Source organism: Lutra lutra, chromosome 12 (assembly GCF_902655055.1).
Source record: "Lutra lutra chromosome 12, mLutLut1.2, whole genome shotgun sequence".
NCBI lineage: Eukaryota > Metazoa > Chordata > Mammalia > Carnivora > Mustelidae > Lutra > Lutra lutra.
Window position 1 is genome coordinate 40,523,532 of NC_062289.1, and position 26,356 is coordinate 40,549,887.

The window sequence follows — 26,356 nt, forward strand, 5'->3', positions numbered from 1 at the left end:
GCTTCATCCCATTGACGAGTACAATGCCAGAGATTAAAAAGAGTGGCTGGGTTCTCATTCCACAAAATGGGGTGAGTTATGAGCGAACTGTATACCTTCCATAACCTTAATTACCCTTGAGTGAGGACCTGTTCTACCATTTAACCAATTGCTAAGGTCATTTTGGGGGATTAAACAGAACAATCTGAATAACCCTCCAGACTCTATCAAAGAAGAATTCATTGCATAAATAAATAGGACATGATCCTTCTTTCTGCTATCTTTAGGATATTTCTTCAGCAATACACAGGGCATAGCCAGCTCCTTGCCCTGTTGACTCATCCTGAAGAGGGAGCTATGGGTAGTTTGGGGAAGCAGCAAAATAAAGTCGGGCTCAGGGTGACAGCGCATGAGGTACCATCCTGGGTTTACTGATGACTTGCTGTGACCAAAGGCATAGTCCTTGATCTCTGCCAGCTTCCGTTTCCTCATAGGTCAAGTCTCCAGTAATCCCCACCCCCTCACGGATTGTTGAGTGAGATAACGTGTGTGAGAGAGACTGGCTGGGAAGAGGCGTTGTGAGATGGCTTGGGTCCCTTCTGGATTTTTCTCTTTTCTATTTTGTCTTTCCACATCCTGTGTTGAGTCTCTTTCTGAAGAAGCTGGTCATTTAGGAGACATCTGGGTGGCTCAGTCAATTGAGCATCCGGCTCTTGGTTTCAGCTCAGGTCATGATCTCAGGGTCCTGGGCTCGAGCCCACCTCAGGCTTGCGCTCTTTCTCTCTCTGTGTGTCTCTCCCTCTCCCTGCCCATCCCCCTGCTCATGCTCTAAATAAACAGATAAAATCTTAAGAAGGAAGAAGCTGGTCATTTAGTATGTGATTGTCTCTTCTCATCTTTGCCAGTGCTGACATTTAACATACTCTGGCATTCAGAAAGCAGGCAGGACCTACCATCCTTTATTACATTTTCAGATTGAATGTATTTGTCAGGGCAGGAGTAGGAGCTCAGGATATTTCCTAACAGAAGGCTGTCAACAGTCTAGGTCTTCCGAGAGCTTGCTCATAACACTTGTTTGAAAGGCTGTAAACAAGAGGCCTCCCACTAAACGTCATTGTTTCAGCTTAAGGGAGAAATGAAGCAGTGCAAGAGCCTTGACCTTCCACCTAAATGGCTTGAACACTTCCTGACGGATATTGACCCACTTACATATGGCACCACCTAGATCAGTGATGTTAGAAGGCCTTGCTCAAACCACAGCCATGCCCTCCTCCTCTCACAAATGTAGAGTAGTCTCTGGGTTAGATGAGATTTTTACTTGAGCCAACCATTAAAAATTGGACATGTTTCCATAAAAATTCAGATTTCCTGCCTCTGGAAATCAGCAGGTGCTAGAGTTATCAGATTACCGTCTCCACCTTTTTATCAGTTTTACCAATTCACAAGACTTTTCTGGTCTTGTAAGTGCTTGATTTTGAAACTCCAAAATACGTGTATTTCTCCTGCTCTTCAGAGCAAGCATTTATTAAGTGTCTAGTGTGGACTCCACCTGTGCTGTCAGAAGACATATTTCTGCTATCAGGATGCTTGTGGTCAACTAAGAAAACAGTACAAAAACAGGTGAAGTCAGTGGGAAATCACTGCGTGTTAGACTCTGGGAATAAATATGAGTGAAGATCAGCATGGGCTGAGGTCTTCAGGGGAAACTGCATGGGTGACTGGGTTTGAGCTGGTGCTTAAATTCGTTCCCTCATTCAGAAGTCATTTATTAAGTACCTGCTGTGTGTCTTGAACGGTATTGAGCACTGGGAATAAAAAAATGGTGTTAGACACATCCCCTGTTTCTTTAGAGAGTTTAATGTTTAGTGTCCAAACATAGACATGTAAGTAAATAAGGACAATAAAATATTTTATGTGTTTGGATAAAAATCTGTCGACAGATAACGAGATCATTAAAGAGTATGGTCAACTATATACCTGAATTAAGATTTTTTTTAATAGAGTGGGTGATGAGTGAACTGATTCTGGGTAAATAGAGTAGCTAAGCCAGGGAATAGAGGAGAAGCATTCCATATACTGAATTCAGGATGAGAAGAACCATAGTTCTCCATGGATGGGTCTAGATGGGTTTTAGCCCAGTGAGAAGAAAGTGAGGGCCAGATTTTGGACAGCTTGTGTATTTATTAAGAAGTGAAGCTTACTTGGATTTCATCTGACTCAGGTGTTCAGTGCTTAGATTTGAACGTGGCTGCTGAAGTAGATAGAGAGCCACTGAAGTCAGAAGATGGAGGGGCATATATCCCAATCCATTCTTTATTGCCTCCATCCCAGCTGTAGGGCTAAATCACCAGACTCTCCTGCTCTTTGATTTTCAGATAAGTTCAGCCAGTGGATTGCTAGCCCCAGCAGGAGATGAGCAGGAAGAGAATGAAGTCAAGGTCTTTAATTATCTGGCTTCCTCCCTTGAAGGATCACCAGGAAACAGCTGTATCTCCCCTTCTCAAGGCGGTCTTATTTACACTACTTTCTTCTTCCAGTAACTAGTCCATCCCCTTGTCCCAGCAGGCCTATGGTGGGTCTTCTCTGCTACTGTTCCTAGGTTATCACCATGCTTCCCCTGCAGCCCACCCACACCCTTAGCAATAGTCTCATTGTAAATAAATCCTCTGCAAATCATCCTCACTTAAAATATGATCAGATTTTAATTTTAAGCCGTAGTGTAAGGAATAGTTTCCCAGAATGGAAGTCAGGGGCCAAAGCAGTCCACTAGAAAGTTAGCCAAAGTGAGGGATGATGCAGTTGGGAACTTACAGTAGTAGTGGATATAGAAAGGAACTGATTGATAACAGGAAGTTGAATTAACACCAGTTAGATGTACAAGATTAGGGAAAGGGAGGGGTGGAGGATGACCACCCAAAGTTCTCACTTGAGTGGCTACTTGGTTCAAGAAGTAAAAAGATGGATTTGGTTTTGCATCTGCCAATTTTTAGAGCTTTGTCGGAGAGCTGCTAGAGATAATACAGCAGGGATAGGGTAGCATTGATGTGGAATTCGGGTGGTCTGGCTAGAGGGAAGGTTTGTGTTATCAGTCTTTAGGTGGTCCTTGGAGCCAGGATGATAGAGGGGTTCGCCCAGGATTGCTGAGAGGGTAGGAGAAGAAGTAGAATAAGGGAGGAAGATGGTCATGCCCAGAACTTAGAATGGCACCGAAAGGACCCATACTTTTGCAGAGACCGAGAAGGAAGCTTGAACAAAGGCAGAGAGGGAGAGAATGAGTATTGATTGCACAGGTGGTGGGGGAAACCCTTGCAGAAACAAAGTGGAGTGAATTTATGGAGAGACTTAAAAACTAAGGCAGAAGGGATGCCTGGGTGGCTCAGTTGGTTAAGCAGCTGACTTCGGCTCAGGACATGATCCCAGTGTCCTGGGATCAAGTCCCACATCGGGCTCCTTGCTCGGCAGGGAGCCTGCTTCTCCCTCTGCCTCTGCCTGCCATTCTGTCTGCCTGTGCTCGCTTGCTCTCTGACAAATACATAAAATCTTTAAAAAAAAAAAAAAAAAAAAAAACTAAGGCAGAAGAGCGTGATTGGGGCTAGAAATTGAAGGGCTGTTATACGCTTACTTATTAGCACTGAACACTTGAGTCAGATGAAATCCATTCAGGTTGTGTTTTAAGATGAGCAAAGTGATCCTGGATGGGCAGAAATGAGAATGGGCTTAACACCTAAAGCTGTGATACCAGTAGGAAGTGATGAGGGTCAAAGCCAAGAGAGTGGCAGGGAGGGCTGAGGGCAGAGTGATTGCAAGGTTCCAAAGGGTGAGTTAGAGGAGAATGAGTATAGGAGAAGAAAGATGAAGATGACCTCAAGATTTCCACATTAACTCGTCAGCAGCCCCATTCAAATCTAAGACATTTAGGGGTTCCATCATATTTACAATAATTGTGCCCCAGAAAATTTCTGGTAATTCTGAAGAAGCAACTGGCCAATTAGATACAATGAAAAATGCCGTTTTCCCATTTTCAAAAAAACAGGGAAACCATTTGCATGGTGTGAAGTAGAATGATGTCATTTTGAATCCAGATCTACTTAAGTTCAGGGATGGAGTTTCAGAGTTGAAACTAATGGTCTGACTACTTTGTGTTATATAATCTTAGGAGGAAAAATAAATAAAAATACCCACAGGTAATTTATGGAGAAACTTACCATATTTTGGCTAATGATTTCTTTCTGTTCTTTGGCTTTAATTCCTGTTCTCTGTGGTTACCTGTTGAGCCTGTGGGTTGATGTTTGTTCTTTACTTTCCTTCTGCCCCAGTTTCATTTCTACAGCCACCTCCCTAAAACATCATAATTTTAGGAACTAATTAGAAACAATGTAGGAATCTGGGGCGCCTGGGTGGCTCAGTGGCTTAAGCTGCTGCCTTCGGCTCGGGTCATGATCCCAGGTCCTGGGTTCGAGCCCCGCATCGGGCTCTCTGCTCAGCGGGGAGCTTGCTTCCTCCTCTCTCTCTGCCTGCCTCCCTGCCTACTTGTGATTTCTCTCTGTCAAATAAATAAATCTTAAAAAAAAAAAAAAAGAAAAGAAACAATGTAGGAATCAGATTTTAGAATAGGAAATACTATGTTGTAGTAGTTCGAGTTTATGGGTTTTTTTTAAATGATGCTCAAGATTAAGGGAAATTTCAAAAATTGGTAATAAGAGAAAAACAGAAAAGTTTACAAAATATGAAATATAAATTACTTATCATAAAAATGAGATCCACCTTTATAAGAAAAATGCAATTAAAATTCCAATAAAATACTATTTTTTACCTATTATGTTGGCAATGATAAAAAATTTGGCCGTCGAGTTTAGGAAAGGGAGGAGGAAGCGCATTGTTGGTGGAAATATAAGTGAGCACAATCCCTGTGAAGGTTAGTTCCACAGTATCTGTCAAAAATAAAAATGCACTTACGCTTTGGCCCAGCGATTCCCTATTTAGGCATTTTCCCACCAGTATACTCTCATTAAGCATGCAGTGCCTTTAGTACGAGGATATCAACTTCAGCATCCCTGGCTGCAAAAGATAGAAATCAGTCTGAACCATCAATAGGGGACTGGTTAAATTAGTAATGGTGTTTGTACAGGGCCCAGCTTTTAGAATGAGACAGATTTTGTGTGGAATAATGAAATAACTGGACAGAATGCTACCAGTTGTTTTGCAAAGAGTGGCACTGTGCGTGTGGAGATCGAATCGGATACTTCTTCTGGATGGATGGATGGACTAGAGAACAATAGCCCTGCCTCTAAGAAGAGATCTGAGGATAATATTGGGGAGGAGACTCCCTTTTCACCCTCTACCCTCTGGCACTGTGTGAATTTTTTGGCAATTGTTTATATTAAGTAATCTTTAAAACTCTTCCCCTTACTCCAGAAAAGGGAAGCGAAGTTGTTCATGAACACCAGCAGTTTTGGTGAAGGGTTTAGGTAAATGAGTATTCCTACGTTGTTGGTGGAAGTGACCATTTGCATAAAGTTTTTAAAGGGCATGATATTGGTTGGTGCGGTTCATAATAAAAAGAAGTGTTTATCTTTTACTTGGCGATTCTACTTCTACATTTCAGTCCTCTGGATCCTCCAGCCCGCATGCATAGGTATAGACAGAAATTCAAGAGTAGACGTAATGTTAAGGTTGACCATAAGTGCAGATTCCTGCCCAGGTTTATTTGCTTCCTGAAAAATGGCAACTGGTTTATTTATTTATTTTTTTATCATAAAAAAAGAAGTGCTCGTTTCTTTATATTTGGAAATGGCCCACTGGGTTGGTTTTAAAGCCCTGTTATTTGAACCATTTAGATTATATTTCATTTGCACAGTGGACCTGAAAGCTTTTAAGGTAATGTTGGTGGCCTGGTTCTGAAAGGGGTAGGAGAAGAATGTATGCCTTCATTCATTCACTATTTAATAAGCACCTACTGTATGCCTCGTGTGGGGCAGTGCTGGGGTGCCACACTGAATAACAGACATGGTCCCGGCATTTCAACATTCCAGGTTTCCTTTCTCTTAACCATTTCTGCTCATTTTAGCTATTCTAAGGTTGCTTTGGTGTTCCGGTGCCATTTTTGTTGCTTTTTTTTTGTTTTCTCTTTTATCATTTTGCCCCGATTTATGCAGTGTTTTTCTGTTCTCAGAATGAGGGAAATGCCAGTAGAGTGTTGTTGTTCTCTTGAGTTACGGGCCCACAGATGGGTACTAGAGAGGCCTCAGCTCTCATTCCATTTCATTTTATTTACACACATAAAGTTGACCATAGCACTGAAGGGGCGGTGAATAGTAAAACTTGACCTGTAGAAGAAGACTTATCACAGGCCGTGCTCATTACCAGCAATAAGGGGGACCCAGGAAGCACGACTCACAGGGAGCCCCATCTTCGGCAGGGTCATGGAACTTAATTTCCCACTGATCATTGGCTATAACTTCCCAGCTAGTAACAAACATGACAGACCTGAATACGGCCACCTCTGACTTTCTCTGTTATTTCTACACATCTCAGCATTATTTCTGTCTCTTCTTAATTACTGTGTTTCCGTTTTCATTTCCTACAGCGGACCTTGTCCCTCCAAGTAAAGGAGAAGGTGTTTAGCCTCATAGCATCCTACAGGTGCCTGAAACGTAGGTGCCTCTGGGAGGGGCCTCTTAGCTGTGCCTCACATCTCATCCCTTCTGAGGCCAATCACTGATTATCTTGAAGAACACACCCACAGAAATGGATATTTTCTGGATGACAGTTACTTCTTGTCAACATACAACTATGCAGTATAGTTTTAGAAACGGATCGCGAAAACGGTGCAGTTAGTACTGATCTTTGCTTTTTAAATATTACTGTAAATTTAGGTAAGCTGTAATTGACGGGCATGTCATTGGTGTTGAGTTAGTTCCTGTGAGTTTCTGGGTTCTGGAGACAGAACGGTTCTCAAAATGGAGACATTTCCTGAAGTCATCAAAGCTGTTGAAAAACAATGCAGTTTCCTCCCTCTCTAAGACCAGGCTTTTACAGTAACATCTCAGAACAGATGTTCGATGATCTCCAAATGTTTTTATTTGGTGGCACAAAGACTCTGTTATTCATGAAACGGTCTGTTAAAAAATTAGTTCCTTCATGGAGGGGGGGTTGTGGGAATATGTGCTCTGTAAATCGATTTCACATTTTGGCAGGGAACTGGCTTTAGATTGTCACCCTTTAGATTGTCTCCAGGCTTGGCCTCTGACGGGCCATAGCAGTTCCAGGGAGTATAGTAACACAAGAGCTCAGCATCTTTCCCAGAGTACTTAAAGTTGACTCATCTGCGAGCGTCATATTTCTTTTGTAAAAGAACAGAAGCTAAGTAAAAATTCGTAGAAAACTGGTCTTAATACAGTGAGAGAATGTAGCAACGTGTGTTTGGTGGTCATTTGGACTATTCCAGTACAATCTACTTCTGCAGCTTACACTTTTTCATTATAGGCTCCTATTGAAAGGAAAAACTGCCATCCTGATATAAACATGGGTCAGCTTAGGATGTGTACCTCGCAAGGCATCTTCCAAGAGACTTCAGTGTAACTATTTAAGAGTGTTGGGATAGGGGCGCCTGGGTGGCTGAGTCATTAAGTGTCTGCCTTCGGCTCAGGTCATGATCCCAGGGTCCTAGGATCGAGCCCCATATCGGGCTCCCTGCTCAGCAGGAAGCCTGCTTCCCCCTCTCCCACTCCCCCTGCTTAACATTCCCTCTCCACTGTCTCTGTCAAATAAATAAATAAAATCTTTATTTTTTAAAAAGGGTGTTGGGATATAAGGGACTGGTCATTGTCAGTCTGATGTCCCGTCCTCGTGCCACTACCCTGATCCATACTTTGCAGTCCTTCCAGTGGGACAGAGGTCAGCAAACTGTGGGGCCCAAGGTCCAGATCTGACCTGCTGTCTGTTTTTGTACGTGAAGTTTGGTTGGGACACAGCTGTCCAGTTTTGTTTCCAGATTGTCTGTGGCTGGTTTCAGGAGAGGTCACCAGAGGGATAGTTGCAACTGAAACCATTTAGCGCATGAAACCTAAAATATTTACAGAACAAGGTTGCCAACCCCATGCTGTAGGAAGTCACATATATGCTGTGACCCATTGTTGAAAATGTTACATTAAGATAGTTGGTGTAATTAGGGGGTGCCTGGCTGGCTCAGGTGGTGGAACATGTGACTCTTGATCTTGGGGTTGTAAGTTTGAGGCCTACATTGGGGGTAGAGATGACATAAAACTAAAATCTTGAAAAAAAAATCTTTAATAAATTTAGATTTTGAAGGCATTTGTGGGATATAAGAAATGTAAAATATCGGGGCGCCTAGGTGGCTCAGTGGGTTAAAGCCTCTGCCTTCAGCTCAGGTCATGATCCCGGGGTCCTGGGATCAAGCCCTGCATCGGGTTCTCTGCTCAGCGGGGAACCTGCTTCCCTCCTCTCTCTGCCTGCCTCTTTGCCTACTTGGGATCTCTGTTTGTCAAATAAATAAATAAAATCTAAAAAAAAAAAAAAAAAGAAATGTAAAATATCGTTAAACATATGGCTAGGACAATGTCTAAAGTAATAATACATGTACACAAAGAAACATATAAACCAAAATCTTCCAGGGTAGTCTGTAGGAATTGTAGGGAAAAGAGGAAAGGGACGTTAACTGACTGTTGGCTGTCCAGTGAACAGTTAAAACAGCGAATGAAAGGAATCTGTTTTTCTGAGGTACAGTATGTTCAAACGTTAAAACATTTGGTCATGGTTGTTACTTTCTTTTTCTTTTTCTTTCATCTGTGTGTGTTAATCGGTCTCAGAATAGTTTCTTACAAGTGCTTCTAAGTTCTTCCTGTTCAACATAGGTGGCAAACACCGATGAGACTAGAAGTTTAGAATTTATTCAGCTGAGGGGCACCTTGGGTGGCTCAGTCCATTGATGATCCAACTCTTGGTTTCAGCTCAGGGTCGTGAGATTGAGCCCCAAGTGGGGCTCTGCACTCAGTGGGAGTCTCCTTGAGAGTCTCTCCCTCTGCCCCTCTTTCTCCTCTCTCTCTCTCTGATGTAAATAAATAAAATCTTTTAAAAAAATTATTCAGCTGAATATTGACATGACAACGATACCAAAGATGATTATTCATTTGGTCCATAATCCAAAATATATTTGAGGCTGCTGCTAGTATAAGGTCACAAACACAATAGAAAAAGAACTAAAGAATTGCTTAAAGATCAAGCCCCCAAATTGGCAGAAGAGAAAAATGGTGGTAAAGGGACAGTTACATGAGGAATCCCAGGCTCTATTACACAAATCAGATTATCAGCAATCATGACTAACAGGGCAAGGAAAACAAAGGATGAGAGTCTTAAAGCTCTTATTTCATGAGAGGAAGCATCTTATTTTGTCAGGAGATACCTTTTTTCCCCAAAAGGACTCTGTCACCCAAGAAAGGACTTGGACAGTATCTGTGATCACAGTTTTAAGGGAATGCAGAGATGTTGTGGACCCACACTATCTAACATGGCAACAACTGGCTGCATGGGGCTGCTGAGTTCTTGTAGCACGGCTGGTGTGAAGGGAGGTGTGCCACAATGTAACACAGACACAGGATTTTCAAAACTTAATACAAGAAGTAATAATAATAATAATAATAATAAAGACAATGTAAAAACAGAAGGTAAAATATCTCATTCTCTTATTTAGATGTATTGGTTTAAGTAAAACATTGAAATTAATTTCTCCTCTTATTTACCTTTCTTACGTGGCTGCTAGAAAATATATGATTTCATATGTGGCTCATGCTGTATTTTGGTGAAGCGGCACTGATTCTAAAGGTCATGTCTTCTGTGATACAGGAAAGTGACTGGAGTGGCACACGGTTGGTCTGTGAATGCATTTCTGAATGGACGGGGTGGAATTGAGTATAGGCTTGTGTGCTCTCAAGTGGTCTCAGCTCAGAGATCGGACATCTGCACACCACATAATGACTATTGGGCATACATGCAGATTCCCCCTGTCCTATTTCTCCCTTATTTAGAAAAATTAGAAAATTTTTCTAAAATACTGATCACAAATTTAAAGCAAAGTATTTCATACCTCTGAACAGTTGATATCATTGGTAGGTTTTCATAAATTATACCTGGTTTAATGATGTTTGATTATGTTCTGGTTCCAAACCAGCAATTTCTTTTTTGAGTCTTCTAACAGAAAGTACAGATTAGTACAGAAACTGGAAATGTTGGGCAAAAATTGGTGTCTCTGTCAGATGGTTCTGGACATTCTAACCAAGTGGACCTCTTAAGTTTGAATTCTCACGGAAAACTACTTTTGTGTTCCTGAAGATCACATTCCAGTGCTCAAATACTGTCTGCTTCTTCCTGGAAGATAACTTCAACTGCTTATTTAATCTCATCTATTCTGCTGGTCCCTAAAAAGTGTTACTTGAGGCTCTGTGCGCAATTCAGATAATGATTTTTAAGTAAACCATAGCACACCGTTGCTTTCTTTCTCTGATGAATGAAAACATGCAGCTCATGTTCAGAAACAGGCAAACCTTGTATATAGTCATGCAGCTCACTTTTATTTATAATTTTGAAAACCTGCAGTTACTTATGTGTTGGTTCATTGTTTGCGAGTCCTGGGACCAACGCAGTTTTCTGTCTTTTGTTCGGTGGACATTTATTAAGTGCTATTGTATGTGAGGTATTATGCTTCCCTGTGTTGAGACATGTTGAATTTGGGGCTGATGAGACTCGCAAGCATAAATATCCAATAGACACCCAGACATATGTCTCTGGAGGCTAAAAGAAATTTAGATGACATCAGATGTATTTATTAAATATTTATACAGCCATTTGCAGGAGAAAAATCCAACTGTTTAACATTGCTGATCTTCAAAGAAATGCAGATTACAGGCAAGAGATGCTTTTTTAGTACCCACTGAATTGTCTAACTTAAAGCGTACTCACTGCAGGGGACACCTGGGTGGCACAGTCATTAAGCATCTGACTCTTGCTTTCACCTCAGATCATGATCTCAGGGTCATGAGATCAGGCCCCACATCAGGCACTTAGCTCAGAGAGGAGACTCCAAATTCTCTCTCCCTCTCCCTTTGCCCCTCCCCGCACTCACTTGTGTGTTCTCTCTCTCTCTCTCTCAAATAAATAAATAAATCTTTAAGAAAAAAAAAAAAGGAATACTCGCTTCTGGCAAGACTGTGGTCTAACTAAGATGCACATGGTAGAAATACAAATTGGTTTAGGTATTTTGGAAAGTGGGATAGCCTGGCATGTTCAACACAAAGAATTGTGTGGCACCCTTTGCTTTAGTAATCCAGCGCTAGAAACTTTATCTCACAAAAGCAAGCCAAAAAAGAAGAAAGAAAATCTCTGTGCATCTTGAGAACAGGAAAGGGAGCTGAGGGTTGCTAGATGGTTAGTTGTGCTAAATACTGAAAATCCTCACTGTCGATCCTCGTGGCAGCCCTTTGAAGTGTCCCCACGTTGTGGGTGAGGAAACAAAGCTCAGACGGATTAACCATGTGTCAGTGGCCGAGTTGGCACTTACGTCAGTCTTACCCTAACTCAGACTCATTGTGTAAGAACAGAAAAATAGTTAAATCCATTATGAAATGGGATGCAAACATTCTAAGTAAGTGTAGTCATGTTGGGGGAATGTCAGAAAATGTAGAGAGGAATGGAGATGAAACTGGAGATACACCATAATTATTACGAGTTTGTACAAGGACTGAGTAGAGTAGAGACATATGAAAGTTTGATTTGTTCTCATGGCAGAATCTGTTAAAGTGGTACTGATCATTGCTATCATTTCTTAAAATTTTTAAGAATTCTATTGTTGTTTTTTGTGAAAAGGGTATAATCTAACATTTTATACTATATTTCCGAATGTTTTATTCATACTCCTCCCTATCTCTAAAGGTATATGACCTGTCATATCTAGGTATGTTCACTACATTGTCCTCATCGCCTTCCCCTTAACTTCTGAAAACTCTCCCTTTGGAGTCCATCACCAACGAAATGCCTATGTCCTTAAGGTGTTCTCTGACATTACGTTTATCTTGTTGAACCCTAGCCTGGGTATGCCCTGAAAACACCATTTCCCTGAAGCCCTCTCAGGTGGCAGCTCCATTTTTTGCCCCAAAGTTGAGGAGCTGGGTTCTTCATTGCTCCCTTGACCATTCCACTTCTCCCCTCCCTAGAAAGTCTCAGCTTTCATCTCCTGTCCTCAGACTCTTACCCGCGATCCCATCGTTGCTCCTGTCATCTACCACATGTAGGATCCCTCCCTCGTTTCTCCATAATTCTCACTCCTGGCTCACTGCCTCTCTCTCCACCATTCCTTCTCTCCTCATTCTTGGGGATTTCAGTGCATACACATATGATCCTTCTAATACCCCTGGCCTCTTAGATCCTTTAGCTTCTCATCACCTCAACCTTTACCTCCCATGGTTGCCCCCTAGACTGTGTCATCACCGACCACGGCATGCTTCCATTGTCTCAAAGTGCATGCCTTCCCCTTTGACCACTCCTCTGCCTGGATCTTGAGCTCCCTCCCTCCAGAAATCCTGCCCCATCAGAACCCACTATCCATTGATTCCATTACTTTCCACCCTCATTCCTCCCTCCCAAGATGTTGCGTCCAGCACAGGTGCCACAGACAGTGATTCTGTTCTCCCTTGCATACATCCGGGCTCCTCTGCCCTTCCTTCACGTCTTGTCCTCACGTGGCAGTTTCACAGTCCTGACTGGATCCAAATCTCGTCTGCTCTGTGCCAGCCCCTCTGTGTCACCCATTGGCTGGAGGAAAACATAGAACTCTACTCTTTGGTTTCACTTCTAATTCATGACTGTGAACCTCAGGTGAGAACTTATGGCTGTCCGGCAGTCATGATGTGTCCTTCACTCTCAGTGGACTTTTCTGTGATCTCCTCTTTTCTCAGCCCTCCCACAGCTCATCGCTCGACCTTATTCTCAACAGATGCCTTTCTTATAGGGAGCTTCCACCAGCTCCCACTGAGCTCTCACAGGTGACTTCCTTCCACTCCCGTGTCCCCTCTGCCTATGCAGGGACATGCTCCAAAGAATTCCATCCTCATAGTCTTGTCCCTCCTTTGATCATTCCCATCAGCATCCACCATATTAAAGAAACCAAGAACGCACCCTCGATCCCATGTGCTCCCTTCAGCTACCATGCCATGTCTCTTCTCCCCTTCACAGCCAAACTCCCCAAACGTCACCTGCTGTCCATTCCTGTTACTCCCACTTCTCCCTTCTCAGCCTCCATTAAATCCAGCTCAGTCAGGCTTGACCTCAATCATTCCACTGCTTAAGTGAAGTTGCTAAACCTGACAGTTGTCAGGCCTCATCTCTCTCGCTCCTTAAAGTGCTCAAATCTCTGGCTTCTAGAATGCACCCCTTCTGGATTTGCCTCTCACTCCCCCCGCCAGTCCTTCTTAGTCTCCTGGGACTCAAGCCTTAGACCTCTTCTCTGTCTGCACTTAAGCCCATGCCCATCATCACCAAGTGCTGTGGCTTTGAAGATCATGTGTTCTGATGACTCCTAGACTCTCTCAGCCAGACTTCTCTCTGAGCTCCACACGTTTATGTTCATCTACGAGCTTTGTTTCCCTGCCTAGCAGATGTCTCAGACTGAACTCCGGATCCTACCCCCACCCTTCCAAACCTGCTTCCTTCAGCTGCTCAGGCCAAATTCATTACACGTTCTCACCTTTTCCAGACCCCTGCCATCTCACAGCAGGACGATTGCAGGACTGCCTCACTGCTCTCTGCCTCTACACCTTGTACTTCCACAGTGTGTTCTCAAACAGCAGCCAGAGTGGTCCTTCTCTAACATTGGTTAGATCAGTTCCTTGTGCATCCCCCCAGCACCTCTCCATCCCACTCAGATAGAGCTATAAGTCTTCAAAGCTGTACGTAATCTGAACACCTGTTATTTTTCAGACTTTATTTCTCTTCCCTCTAACCTTCTACTCAGCCCACTCCAGCCATACTGGTAGCGTGCCAAGCAGGCAGCCACCCACCCATCCACCAGCAGCTCTTTGCCTAGACTTTTGGCTATGATTAGAATTCGTAGAACACACCTCCCAGTGATGTCACAGCTCACCTTCTCAGCCATACCTACTCTGTCCCCCTCGCCCAGCCCTATTAACAACATTTCTCACCCCCGACCTATTACATACCCTAGTCATTTATCCTATTTACTATTGTCTCCTGCTACAACGTAAGATTCAGAAGGATAGAGATTTTTATCTGGCCTATTTATTGACTTCTCTCCAGCATCTAGGATAATGCCTCCACCTAACAGATGGTGAAAAAAAGTCCTGAGAATATGAATGAAAGTTTATTTCCGCCCAATGCCCCATAGACGCATGCTGAGATTTGCCTCATTATAGCTTTTAATTCCTTTTCAAGTTTCTCAAGTGTTAGATTGTAAGCAGCCTTCAGAAAATGACTACCAAGAAACACTGTCTTTGGCTTGAGTACATACGGTCTTTTATCCTAAGCTGTGAACGACTCCTCTAGAATGGAGCAGAAGTGTCATCAATATTGAAAGTATATAAACAGCCATAGATGCTTGAAATTTTTAGGAATATGTTCAAAGGTCTTCACAAATCCCCCAAATTATGGATACTGTGATGGTATATTCTTCTCTCATGAACTTCCCACAGAACAATAAAAAGGAATAAAAGGAAGCCACATGTGGTTCCAGATGCCACCTGGCTCATGGCCAGGCTCACTCATCAGAAGGAGGCTCAGCCCGTGGCCCAGCATCGCTCTGCTCAGGCTTTTCATGCTTGTGCGGCAGCAACACCCCACATTAACAGCTGCTCACGAGCTTTCGGTGTTGCCCGCATATTGTTGAAACCAAGGAAATCAATTCTGTGAGAGCCAAAGGTCCACTGTGCTATTTTATCCTACCTGTAAGAGTTTTAAATACTCATTTTTTAAACAGTGAGCTCCCCCAGGCCACTCGGCCTTCGTTTCAGAAGATCACCTGTGTGGGTGTTAATTACAGCTAAATGCCAAGGTGATTCCTGTGAAAAACAAAATGAGCAATCATTTGTAACAGAATAGGTTTTCGCTTTGAGACCAAATTACAGGCATCCATTCCATTTGATTTTGGTCATCGGGTAACAAACTCTTGGTGTGAATAAAAAATGAAAAAGCAACAGTTCATGATTGTTTTCCATCTGTAAGCTGATTCTTCGATACATATTCTCGTTGAAGAAAACCTTCTGCCATGGTAACTTTTTCCCCCAATGATAATGATTAGAAGCCTTTGACAAAGAAGAGTGGGAGTAAAGGAAAGGGGGATGCTGTCGCCACGGTGACAGCTGTCCAGCGTAAACATCTCACATCTCTTCCGTTTATCGTGTGTTTTAGGGCAATTCAAGCTGCTGGAACAAGACCGAGATATAAAGGAACCAGTGCAATATTTCAACAGTGTGGAGGAGGTGGCTAAAGCGTTTCCTGAACGCGTGTACGTCATGGAGGAAATAACATTCAACGTGAAGGTAGTTCTAGAAGAACCAAATATTTATCCTCCCTGAAATAATTTAACTTTGAGGTCATTACGTGCACAGTGTGTTCCCCTCTGTGCCTCGTAGGAGTTCCATCCTCCTCATGGATTCGTGTCAGTGGCCAAAACGGGTCTTTTTAAGAACCGCGTGAGCTCTAGCTGACCTGATTCTCCAACAGGTTACGATGTTAACGTTATCTCTGGCTTGAACAACTGTCAAGGCAGATCATAAGATTTCTCTTTCCTTTTTTTTTTAATTTTTTTTTTATTTTTAAATTTGAGCTTTATTCTCTAACGTGTAATGGTTGTTTGACCGGCTCTTCTGTGAGGCTGGATGCTCCGCTTGTGGGAGCAAGCAAAACGCGTATGACACGACTAATACCAAACACTTAAAGAAAAAGAGAGAAGGTTCCAGAGTACGCCCCGACGTCCACTCATATTCGTTCCATTCTTTGCAGACTGTCTCTGTCGGTACACACAGGGAAGATTGATGTGTAGAGTGTGGCCTCGTAGGTATTTATTGATCTTTGTCCCTCAGAGAAAAGCTAAATAGTGTTTACTGTGCTGTGTTCATTTTGCATTCTTAAAGGGACAGTTCTGTCCCTGGCTACAGAGTGAGCAAGTTCCTTTGACTAGACTTGCTGTTGAAGAGGGAGTAACCAGGGAAGCAGTATCACTGAGGCCCAACCTTTTTGCCTCTGAATCCATTGTTTTCTCCAGCAACACCCACAGTTATGCTACAACAGTCTCGAAAGTGTTCACATTGAAACCATTAACCTCCTTTCAGCAGAAGTCCAACTAAGTCACATTCTCTAAACATTTCAATATTTTGGGGGCAAGATGCTTGTTTGTTAGAAATCTGCTCTATGTGAAAAGCAGACTGTGGGGTATCTTAGTCCAAGAATGCAGCAGTGTCTTTGTGGATGAGTCACTCCACCCACACGCCTCAGGAAAGGGGGAAACATGCCCAAGACGGCCTCCTTACTGGAGCAGTGGTTCTGCCCATTTGATCGGCCAAGCCAAGTCGTCCTTCCAGTTCTAAAATAGAGCGGCTATCGTCTACTTTATTTGGTTTTATGAGTAAAATGGGTCAATTTTGTGTCCTGTCAAATTCTTCACTAGCTAAATTACACTTGTACTCAAAAATATTTATAACTTTTAAGCCCTTCAGTGACTTAGGCTGTGAGTCCTCAAGGCAACTTGAATTTGCCTTGAGGATTTGTGAAAACATGTTCATTTTTAAATGTACCAAGAGTCGTTGGTCAGAAGCTAATCAAATCCTGTTTGATTCTTGTCTTGATATGATTGAAATCTTCCCTTAAAGCTTCTCTTTTAAATTTCCTAAATGGGAAAAAAAATTGTTTGGAAAGGAAAGTCCATACTTCTTAAAAACTGATTTCTTGAAAACCTTGCATTTGCTGGTGAATCATGAGAAAGTAATCATAAAAATTTTTTGATTTTTTTTTTTTTTTAAGATTTTATTTATTTATTTGACAGAGAGAGATCACAAGTAGACGGAGAGGCAGGCAGAGAGAGAGAGGGAAGCAGGCTTCTTGCTGAGCAGAGAGCCCGATGCGGGACTTGATCCCAGGACCCCGAGATCATGACCTGAGCCGAAGGCAGCGGCTTAACCCACTGAGCCACCCAGGCGCCCCAATTTTTTGATTTTTTAAGATTTTGTCAAGTATTAAAATTTAAGTCTTTTGTGGCATATTGTACTTGTGAAAGATTTTTTTAAATGCCTCTAGCAGCTGTTTTGTGTGTGTGTGAATTTACATGAACATCAGCAGTGATTGGAACAATAATACTGAAATCAATAAGGTTTGATGGGCTTTTTTTCTTTAATTTAATTTTTTTTCAGTGTTCCAAGATTCATTGTTTATACCACGATTGACTTTATTTATTCAAACATACATAATAGAGATGCCATTTAAAAAAATTCAGCACAGCAATGTGATGTATTTATTTAACACTACCGACCTGTACACTTTAAAATGGTTAAGATGATAAATTTTATGTTATGTATATATTACCACAATTTTTCTAAAAAAGCCAAAAAAAGTTCAAAGGCACAGACAAATGGGTATGTATGGGTTACAAAGTTTACAGCATCCATAGAGCAGTCTGGACTTGGGTTGAGTTCCTGTGCTATGCATACATAAATATTTACTTCTTCTTGTCTATTACTTATAAAGTTTTAAGATGCTATCACATCTATCCGGCATTAATCATTTAAGACATCGTTCGATTATATTCAAAGAAGAATTGATCAAGGAACCTCAGGAAATTTACACAAAGAAATACACAAAAATCTGTGCCTAGTGAATAAACACCCAAGTAAATAAATAACCAGGGAGGTTATTTATATAAATAAGTAAATAAAAGTAAATACAAGTAAATAAAAATAAAATAAAACAAGTAAATAAAATATAATAAAATAATAAAAATAATAAAATAATAATAAAAACAAGTAAATAAAAGTAAATACAAGTAAATAAAAAACCAGGGAGGTTTATGGCAAAGATGTCTGGGTACTACCTGACCCACCAAACACAGTGTTGGTCATGGTTTATAAGAATTGATCATAATGTGCATGTGTGCAGTGCTTAATGGGAGAGCTAAGTGGTGTACTTGGTTACTGCTTTGCCTGGAGAGGGAGAAAAAGAATAGGAAACAGTACAGCAGGGATGCCTGGCTGGCTCAGTTGGTAGAGCATGGGACGGTTCAAGGCCCATATTGGGCATAGAGCTTACTTAAAAAAAACACAACAGTACCCCATTCTCATAAATATAGCTATTATAAATAGTATTAAATATTATATAAATACAGATATTATCCAGAAAGCAGTTTTTTAAGTGATAGCAGAATTCAGACCTCCTTGCAAAACTCCACCCTCTACTCTCCGTTTCAAATAGAGCATAAATTAGACCAAGAGGATAAAAATCTAAATGACTTGCAGCTAAGAATTGGCAGCTAACAGGCATCTTAGGAGTCAAAAGGCACAATTATTATTTGAAATAAGGAAATATATATATGAAGTCATACATACTTATAATAACAAATAGAAATGAAATGTAGTAATGGCGTGGAGTAGAACAGAGGTGTTGAAAGATTGGGAACTCTATAGTGATTGTTACTTTCAAGAGTGTAGCAGAATTGTATCTAAAATTTAATGGATAGGATTAATACTATTCACCAATTTATTTAAAATTAAGTCATTCCTCGGGCACCTGGCTGGCTGAGTTGGTGGAGTGTGTGACTCTTGATGGGGTCATGAGTTCGAGCCCCATGTTAGGTGAAAAAATTACATTTTAAAAAATTAAAAATAAGCCATTCCTTTTATCTTGAAGTTAAATGTCTTTAAGAGGCCTTGATGTGTTTGAAATTATCTGCCTGATTGGCCCATCATTGATTAACTTGCATGAAGTGAATTAATATATGTTAAATGTTTAATTCTTCAACCAGCAAATACATTTTAAGCATCTCCTGTATGTCTAGCCCTGGGAATAAATAGTGAATATGCAAACCCTGGAGGTTGTGTCCATTGAAGTGGCAGACAATAAATATACAGGTACAAATACTACCTCCAAATAAAGAGATCAAGGAGACAGTTGGGTGTACAAGTTTGGAGCTTGGGGCAAGGGATGGGCTTATATGTTTGGGGCTCATCAGCTCCTAGATGGCATTTGAAGTCACAGAGCTAGTTGAGTTCATATATGTCTGTGGTTCTCAGTCAGGGGTGATTTTTTTTTTCCTCCCAGGAACATTTGACAATGTCAGGTTACCATTTTGATTGCTACAGCTTGGAGAAGGGTCAGTGCTACCGGCTTCTAGCGGGTAGAGGACAAAGATGCTGCTGAAAACCCTGTAGTACACAGGACAGCCCCGCATCAAAGAATGATCTGGCCGAAAATGTCAGTAGTGCCAAAGCTGAGAAACTCTGACCCGGACACTAGATAAAGAAGAGAGGAGACCAGGGACTGAGCCCTGGAACACCCCAGCATTGGGGTCCAAGAGAGATTACAGGCAGTAACAGTGAGATAGAAAGATGATGGAGCATGTGGATAGATGTTGCAGAAGCCAAATGGCTTTAAAAAGTGTTTCAAAGAGGAATGGACAACAGTGTCAAAGCTACTTACTGATTAAAATAGAGGAGGACTGGAAACTGGCCATAAAGTTCAGCAGAATGGAAGCCTTGTTAGCCTTGACAGGAAGAAAATAATAATCAGCTCAGAGACCTAGAAAGTTAAGTTTACCAGGGAAGTATAATAGGATGTTCGCTGAGTTTTGTCAGGGTATGCATTTCAAGTGAGATTACTCAACACCAGTTTTTTTTCTTCCAGCCATCTTTGGCTTCCTGGATGGAGATACAGAGTAAACAGAGCCTTAGGTTTAATTGGAGCTGGGACTCCATTGGGTAAGTGTAACAGAAGTGAGCAAAGGTGTGGACAGAGTGTGCCCTAGAGTGACAGGTAGTGATGAGCTGTAGACTCCTCACTGAATAAAGAAGTGTGAATACAAGAATTGTAACCCCCGTGAAAACTAGAGATCTTAATGGGGTTAAGGAACTTCTAAAGTGGTGAAGAAAGTGATGTGCAAATTGGAGTGGTGGTAGCACATAAAATGCTTGAAATTGAACTTTAGGCAGTAATACAGGAAATGACAGGAGTAGCTCCCCCCCTCCGCAAATCTAAGTATGTCCCGGGCACCTGGCTGGCTCTGTCGGGGGCAAGTGCAACTCTCGATCTCGGGGTTGTGAGTTTGAGCCCCATGTTGGGTGTAGAGATTACTTAAATAAATAAACTTAAAAAAATAAAAAATAGATGAAAACAAGTCTAAGTATGTCCATTTGAGTGGGCAGCTAAGGTGGTAGGAACAGAAAATGGGAGATGAGATGGTCAAGGAAATGAAAGAATGTGTGGACAGGTAGCCTCTTGCTCATCATTTGTGTGCATTAGCTCCAGTCCCTCCTAAGCCAGTGGCATTCGATATTTTTAAGACAATCACCTGCCTCTTTCACATTGTCTCCTTTATCCATCCAGTTTTTGGTTTCCATGGTGATAGTTCTTTTTTTTTTTTTAACCTGCTTACTGTATTTTTTTTCTTTTTAAAGATTTATTTATTTATTTGGGGGAGAGAGAGAGAGCATGTGAGCAGGGAGAGGGGAAGGGCAGAGGGAAAAAGAGAGAATTTCAAGCAGACTCTCCGCTGGGCATGGAGCCCCACATGGGACCTGATCTCACAACCCTGCAATCGCAGCCTGAGCTGAAATCAAAAGTGGATGATGTGGTGGTTGAAAACACCCAACCACCCATGCACATTTGTTTTTAACTATAACAGTCATTTTCTTTCTTAATGATTTGTTTTAATTTTTCATCAGCCATCACTATCATCACATTTACTTCCAGAGTCAGAAGCTGTCCTGTGTCAGTTGGCTAACCCCAACTAAAGACTCATTCCTCTACCTTTTTTTTTTTTAAAGATTTTATTTATTTATTTGACAGATAGAGATCGCAAGTAGGCAGAGAGGCAGGCAGAGAGAGAGGAGGAAGCAGGCTCCCTGCTGAGCAGAGAGCCCGATGTGGGGCTCGATCCCAGAACCCTGGGATCATGACCTGAGCCGAAGGCAGAGGCTTTAACCCACTGAGCCACCCAGGCGCCCCCTCTCCCTTTTAATAAGAAAACTATAGTCACACAAATAGTTTTCAGGCATGCGCCTTCTTTAAACAAGCTCCTGTGATCTAAAGAGCATATTGGACTGTGTAGTGTAGCTCAGACTCTGAATTACGAGCTGAGTCCACACCCCAAGTCCAGGCATTGGGCTGTGACCACAGAAAGGTCACATGGCCCCTTGAGTCTAGGAGTCATCACCTGCAAAGCAGGGATGATTGTATCCTCCTCAGAGACTTTTTATGAAAATTAAATGAAATAATGCACTACTGCACTTTGCAAGTGCCTAGTATAGGAGTTGGCAAACTATACCCTTGGGTAAGGCACTGTTTTGCAAATAAAGTTTTATTGGGACACAGCCACCCCATGCATAGGGGTGTGCCGTGTCGGTGGCTGCTTCACAATACAATAGTAGGATTAGTCGTTGCAACAGAGATCATATGGCACACAAGCCTAAAATTATTACCGTCTGGCCCTGTAAGAAAAAGTTTGCCAACCTCTGATTCAGAACATAAAATCATACTAAATTAAGTTTCACATAAAAAAAAAATTCCCACCACAGATTATTTCACTTACACTTTATTTAGTTCTTTGTACCCTGGACTTGATATTAAACACTCGGTACCTAGTAACTGTTGTTGTTGCTGTTTCAAAATACCCCTTCACCTCAGATACTTTTTTGGAAACTTATTATACTGGTACCCAGTGAATTATTTCAAACATCTTCCAGCCTTTTGAACTAAGCCCAATAATAGTGAGAAATTTTCCCACACATCTACTTTCTGCCACCAAAATAATGACTAACAAATTACGCCCTGATTTCACTTCTGTCCTTCCTGAGACATAAGCAGAGGGAAGAAAAGATAGCCTTTAATTTCGCATTGGGTAACCTGCCATCCTTGGTAAGCACGTAAGAGGCCTTCTGACTTTACGGCTCTCGTCCAAAAGCTTTCTACATTAAAATTAGTGCTCTTGAGTGAGAGAGAGTCCAAATACCCTGATCTTGATGCTATAATGTTGCTATTTTCATTCCTGCTAGTGAGGTCCAAGGTTTCAGCTGTTCCAGCATAGATTTTCCCCAGTGGCAAAATAACAAGTTTGCATTGTCTCAACTAGGGAAATGCCTCACAGGGGAATAGTGAGATTTCAGGCAGACCGGGAGTGTAGTCACCGCATCTGCGGGCACAGACCTCTCCAGAACCATTACATTGTGGTCTGGGGCAAGAGCTGAGCCGACATTCCTGTCACCTGCATATCAGCTCGTGATTACTGGGTTTGGCACCTGTTTTGGCAGGGGTGGTAGTGTCTAGCCGCAGAGCTATCCCAGTGGGAGAAGGATTGCAGTGTTGTCTTTTTTTAATAGGAAAAAAAAAAAAATCCTGTAAGATTCAGAGAACTTGAATGATAACTGAGCTGCTCGATACTGAGAAACATGACCGAGAGTAAAATGAAATATTATAAATAATCCAGCACAACTAAGGAAGTTTATAGACAAGAGTTTTTATAATCATCTCATTTTAGATCTGGAAAGGCCCTTAGACACCGCTGGGCCCTACTCCTCCTTTTGACAAATAGGAAAACTAAGAAACAGATGTTAGCTGACTACATTGATTCACACGAAGCCACAGAACTATTTAGCAGCAAAAGCTGGGTGTCCTGATTCAATCGGTCATCTTTGTGCTCCCTTGAATGCTGTTTGTGGATTGAGCTAAGGCTCATGTTTGTGATCGGAATATCCTTTCACAGTGTCACTGTAACTTGTACAGTTAATTCATTTTCTTATCTAAAAATCTAAATAAATATGTCCTGTAATTATTACGCAGCCAAATTCTTCTGTCTTTTGTACTTTGGAAACAGCTACGGTCTCACACACACAACTTGGCAGATTTTATGAATGTTCTACGTATAGATTTTTAGATCTTTCCTGATGCCAGTACTTAAAAAAGAAAATCCTACCAGTAAACTTACTATCAACATCAGTGCAGCATATGTCAAAATGAACCCTTTTTTTTTTTTAAAGATTTTATTTATTTGACAGACAGAGATCACAAGTAGGCAGAGAGGCAGGCAGAGAGAGAGGAGGAAGCAGGCTCCCTGCTGAGCAGAGAGCCCGATGTGGGGCTCGATCCCAGGACCCTGGGATCATGACCCGAGCCGAAAGCAGAGGCTTTAACCCACTGAGCCACCCAGGCGCCCCAAAAATGAATCCTTTTAAAAACAACAAAAATACCCCTGTAAAGTATGAACCCAGAATTTTTTAAGTATGAACCAGTATTGTCATAGAAACTGGGCTACATACGGTTGGCCCCTTGCCTTGTTGCTTGAAGCAGTGCTAAAGGTGGCAGCACAGCACCACACAATAAATAAAGCAAGAGTTCTAAGTTGAAGGTGAATGGTTTGTGCAACTTGATGCTGAACTCGGGATTTTTTTCCAGGGTTTCCAAGTTACTGAGAATCAGCTGTTTTTTCCCCTCCCCCAAGTCACAGATTAGAGGCAGTTCATGTGCCTTTTATCTTAACATGTTAGTTACCCCTTTTAAAGTTGCCATCTGAAAAAGATGAAGAAATACAGCTCTTCCTCTTCTGCCAACTCGTTAGACTATATCTTATTTCCATGTATAAAGTAGTTAACAAATCAAACACATGTCCTGTTACTTTCTTTACTCCTTTTAACAGAACAGCTACACACAAGTCCTTGAGAATACATTAATGGAGAGGTTTTGGGCTGTTTGTGATTCTACTCTAGTCATAATTACTTTATTCTCTGACATCTTTTTGATCATTTTGTCTTTTAGGCAAAAGCAACTTGCTATGTAGACTTTGTTCTGTGTCTGTCAGCCGTCCTGTGGTCGTCCTGTAAAGTAATACAAAACAGTGGTGCTGAAGCATTAGTGTTCTTTGAGGAATTGTGTGTGTGTGTGTGTGTGTGTGTGTGTGTGTGTGGTTTTAAGAGTGTAGTTCAGGCATAACCACCATTCCTGGTTTAAAATACCATTCCTAATGTTTGTCATGACAGTTCAGAAAAAGCATCTCCTCCACATGTTTTAAGATTATAATAGAGAGGTGGGTTTTTCTTATGAGGTTTCAAAATGAATAGGAATCATTTGCTCTGTTATTTTCTACCTCCTTTTTGGCACCTTTAGAGCACGAGTAATTTTAGTTAGCCAGCCTTTGGGGGAGCTGTGAATTTTATCAAAAGTTCTGTCCAAAGAACTATAATTTCATTTCAGTTTCCTGAAATGTGTAATACTTTTCTTCCATCTTAACAAGAAGTACTTGAACAAAAGTTAAACTTCTCTCCATCTCCTGAGATGTATTGTGACTTTAGTCTTTATATGGAGAGAACTTACGTTGAGAATTGGGTGTTTTATGGTCTCATTCAAATTGTTTGTCGCCTCTTACATTAGTTAGAATAGCTGCCTTTATTAACCATCCCCGTTTCCAGTTTTAATATTCACTTTTGTTATGCTGTGGGCTGGTAACCAGGTTGGATGGAATTTTGATTGTAGGGGAGGAAGTGTGCTAAGTTATGGCCCTTAAAGGCTTTCCTATAAGCCCTAACATCAACATCACATCTTTTTGCCTGCTTAGGGGCCTGTAGCTCCACTGCCTTGTTCTTGGCTGTATTCCAGAGAGATCAGAAATTATTGATTACTGTGTAACCTGAATTTTGTCAGATGTAAGAACAAATTTCTTAAATGAAGATTGAATGGATTTGGAGATAGCCAACTTGTATTTTTACTTTCCAGTTGTTTAAAATTGCATGTGTTCTTTACCATGAGTCATGTCACTTATTTTCAGAATTCGCTCAGAATGACAAATTGGATACAGTTCTGAAGGTTAATTATTTCAGTGTTTGAAGGTAGCCCCGTGGGCCAGTGAGTTTTGTTTTGGTTAGTGTTTTTTGTTTTTTGGTGGCGCGGGGGGTGTCATCTGAGGTTTGGAGACCTTGTCTGAAAGACCAACCTTGAAACCCTCTGCTGTACCGTCACAGATTAAATCACTGCCATTGTACTTGTCATCTTTGCCCTGTTTCCTGTTGAAAAAGAAAAAAAGAGAGAGATACTCAGGATTGACAAGTAACTCTTCATGTCCCTTTGTGTCTCAGGTTCTGCCATTTTCCCAAAGGAAAGAATTAGAAAAATTGAACTTTTGGGGGAAATGCTCTAATATTAATCAAATATTAGCTGTTTAATCTAGCCGTCAGATTAGTCCTGATTTTTTTTTTCCCAAGGATTGCAATTTTAAACTCTGTTGCATGTTTGATCTTTAGAACAACTGTTCTTAGAAAACAGATTATCTGTTGCCAGAAACATCTGCGGGTGTGGGTGTGTGTAAAATTTTCTATCAGTGTTTTAAAATGTTGCTTGACCGTGGGGTATTATTAATTCTGAATGGTATTACGAACAGTAAAACCCTGATAGTTTCCTGGATTAGACCTATTAGAGTTGTTTAGATAACACACTTTGAATTACTTCCTCTCAGGAAACACTGAAACTGGAAATGTTAACCAGGCACGCATACCGAAGCACTTAGACAGAACGCATTGTTTCTTTTGCTATTAAAAAAATAGAAAAGGAAAGAAATTATGCAAATAAATCACATCTGTGGAAACCAGAGGAGACTGCTGGGCTCAACTGCCAAAGGAAGAGCATTTATTTATCGGATTCTTCGTCTGTCGCTGACAGTGACCACAGGATCTGTCGGAACGTTAGTCTAGTAATTTATGCAGAGCTAATTGCTAGCATTAATGATGACATCAGGTTTGGGAGCGTGGAATTACAGATTGTCCTCACATATGTTAGGCATTTTTATGTATGGGAGTAGGAGTAACTTCCGTTACAAGTAGACACATACACAACAACACAGACAAAACCGTTGAATGTGCCCAGAGAGTGACATATAGCAAGGACAATTTTGATCTTTTTCATCTGTGCACGTAGTGGCTGATGGGTGTCTCCTGAGCAGCCTAGACGTTCGCTTTCAGCTCGTCTGGTATGTGGTACTCACGAGCCCATATGATTTCTTCATTTTATAAGGTGTGCTTATAAAGGTAAATTAGGAAAAAATACATTAAGGATTGATTTAAAGAGCCAGGAAGAAACATATGCTCTGTTGTTGCTTCACATTTGAGAAGCGCTG

The 26,356-nt window shown here is 41.4% G+C and overlaps 1 protein-coding gene across 3 annotated transcripts in view; it reads left to right on the forward strand.

Annotated features, from left to right (window-relative positions):
- GAREM1 (GRB2 associated regulator of MAPK1 subtype 1) overlaps window positions 1-26,356 on the forward strand; it is a 202,644-nt gene that overhangs the window by 147,383 nt on the left and 28,905 nt on the right. For 2 of the 3 annotated variants that reach the window (XM_047697670.1, XM_047697671.1), the window contains exon 3: window positions 15,409-15,539. In XM_047697670.1, coding sequence (XP_047553626.1) covers window positions 15,409-15,539 — 131 coding nt within the window. Of the gene's footprint in view, window positions 1-15,408; window positions 15,540-26,067; window positions 26,210-26,356 lie in introns of those variants that run through there. The other variant, XM_047697672.1, reaches the window with a different exon arrangement.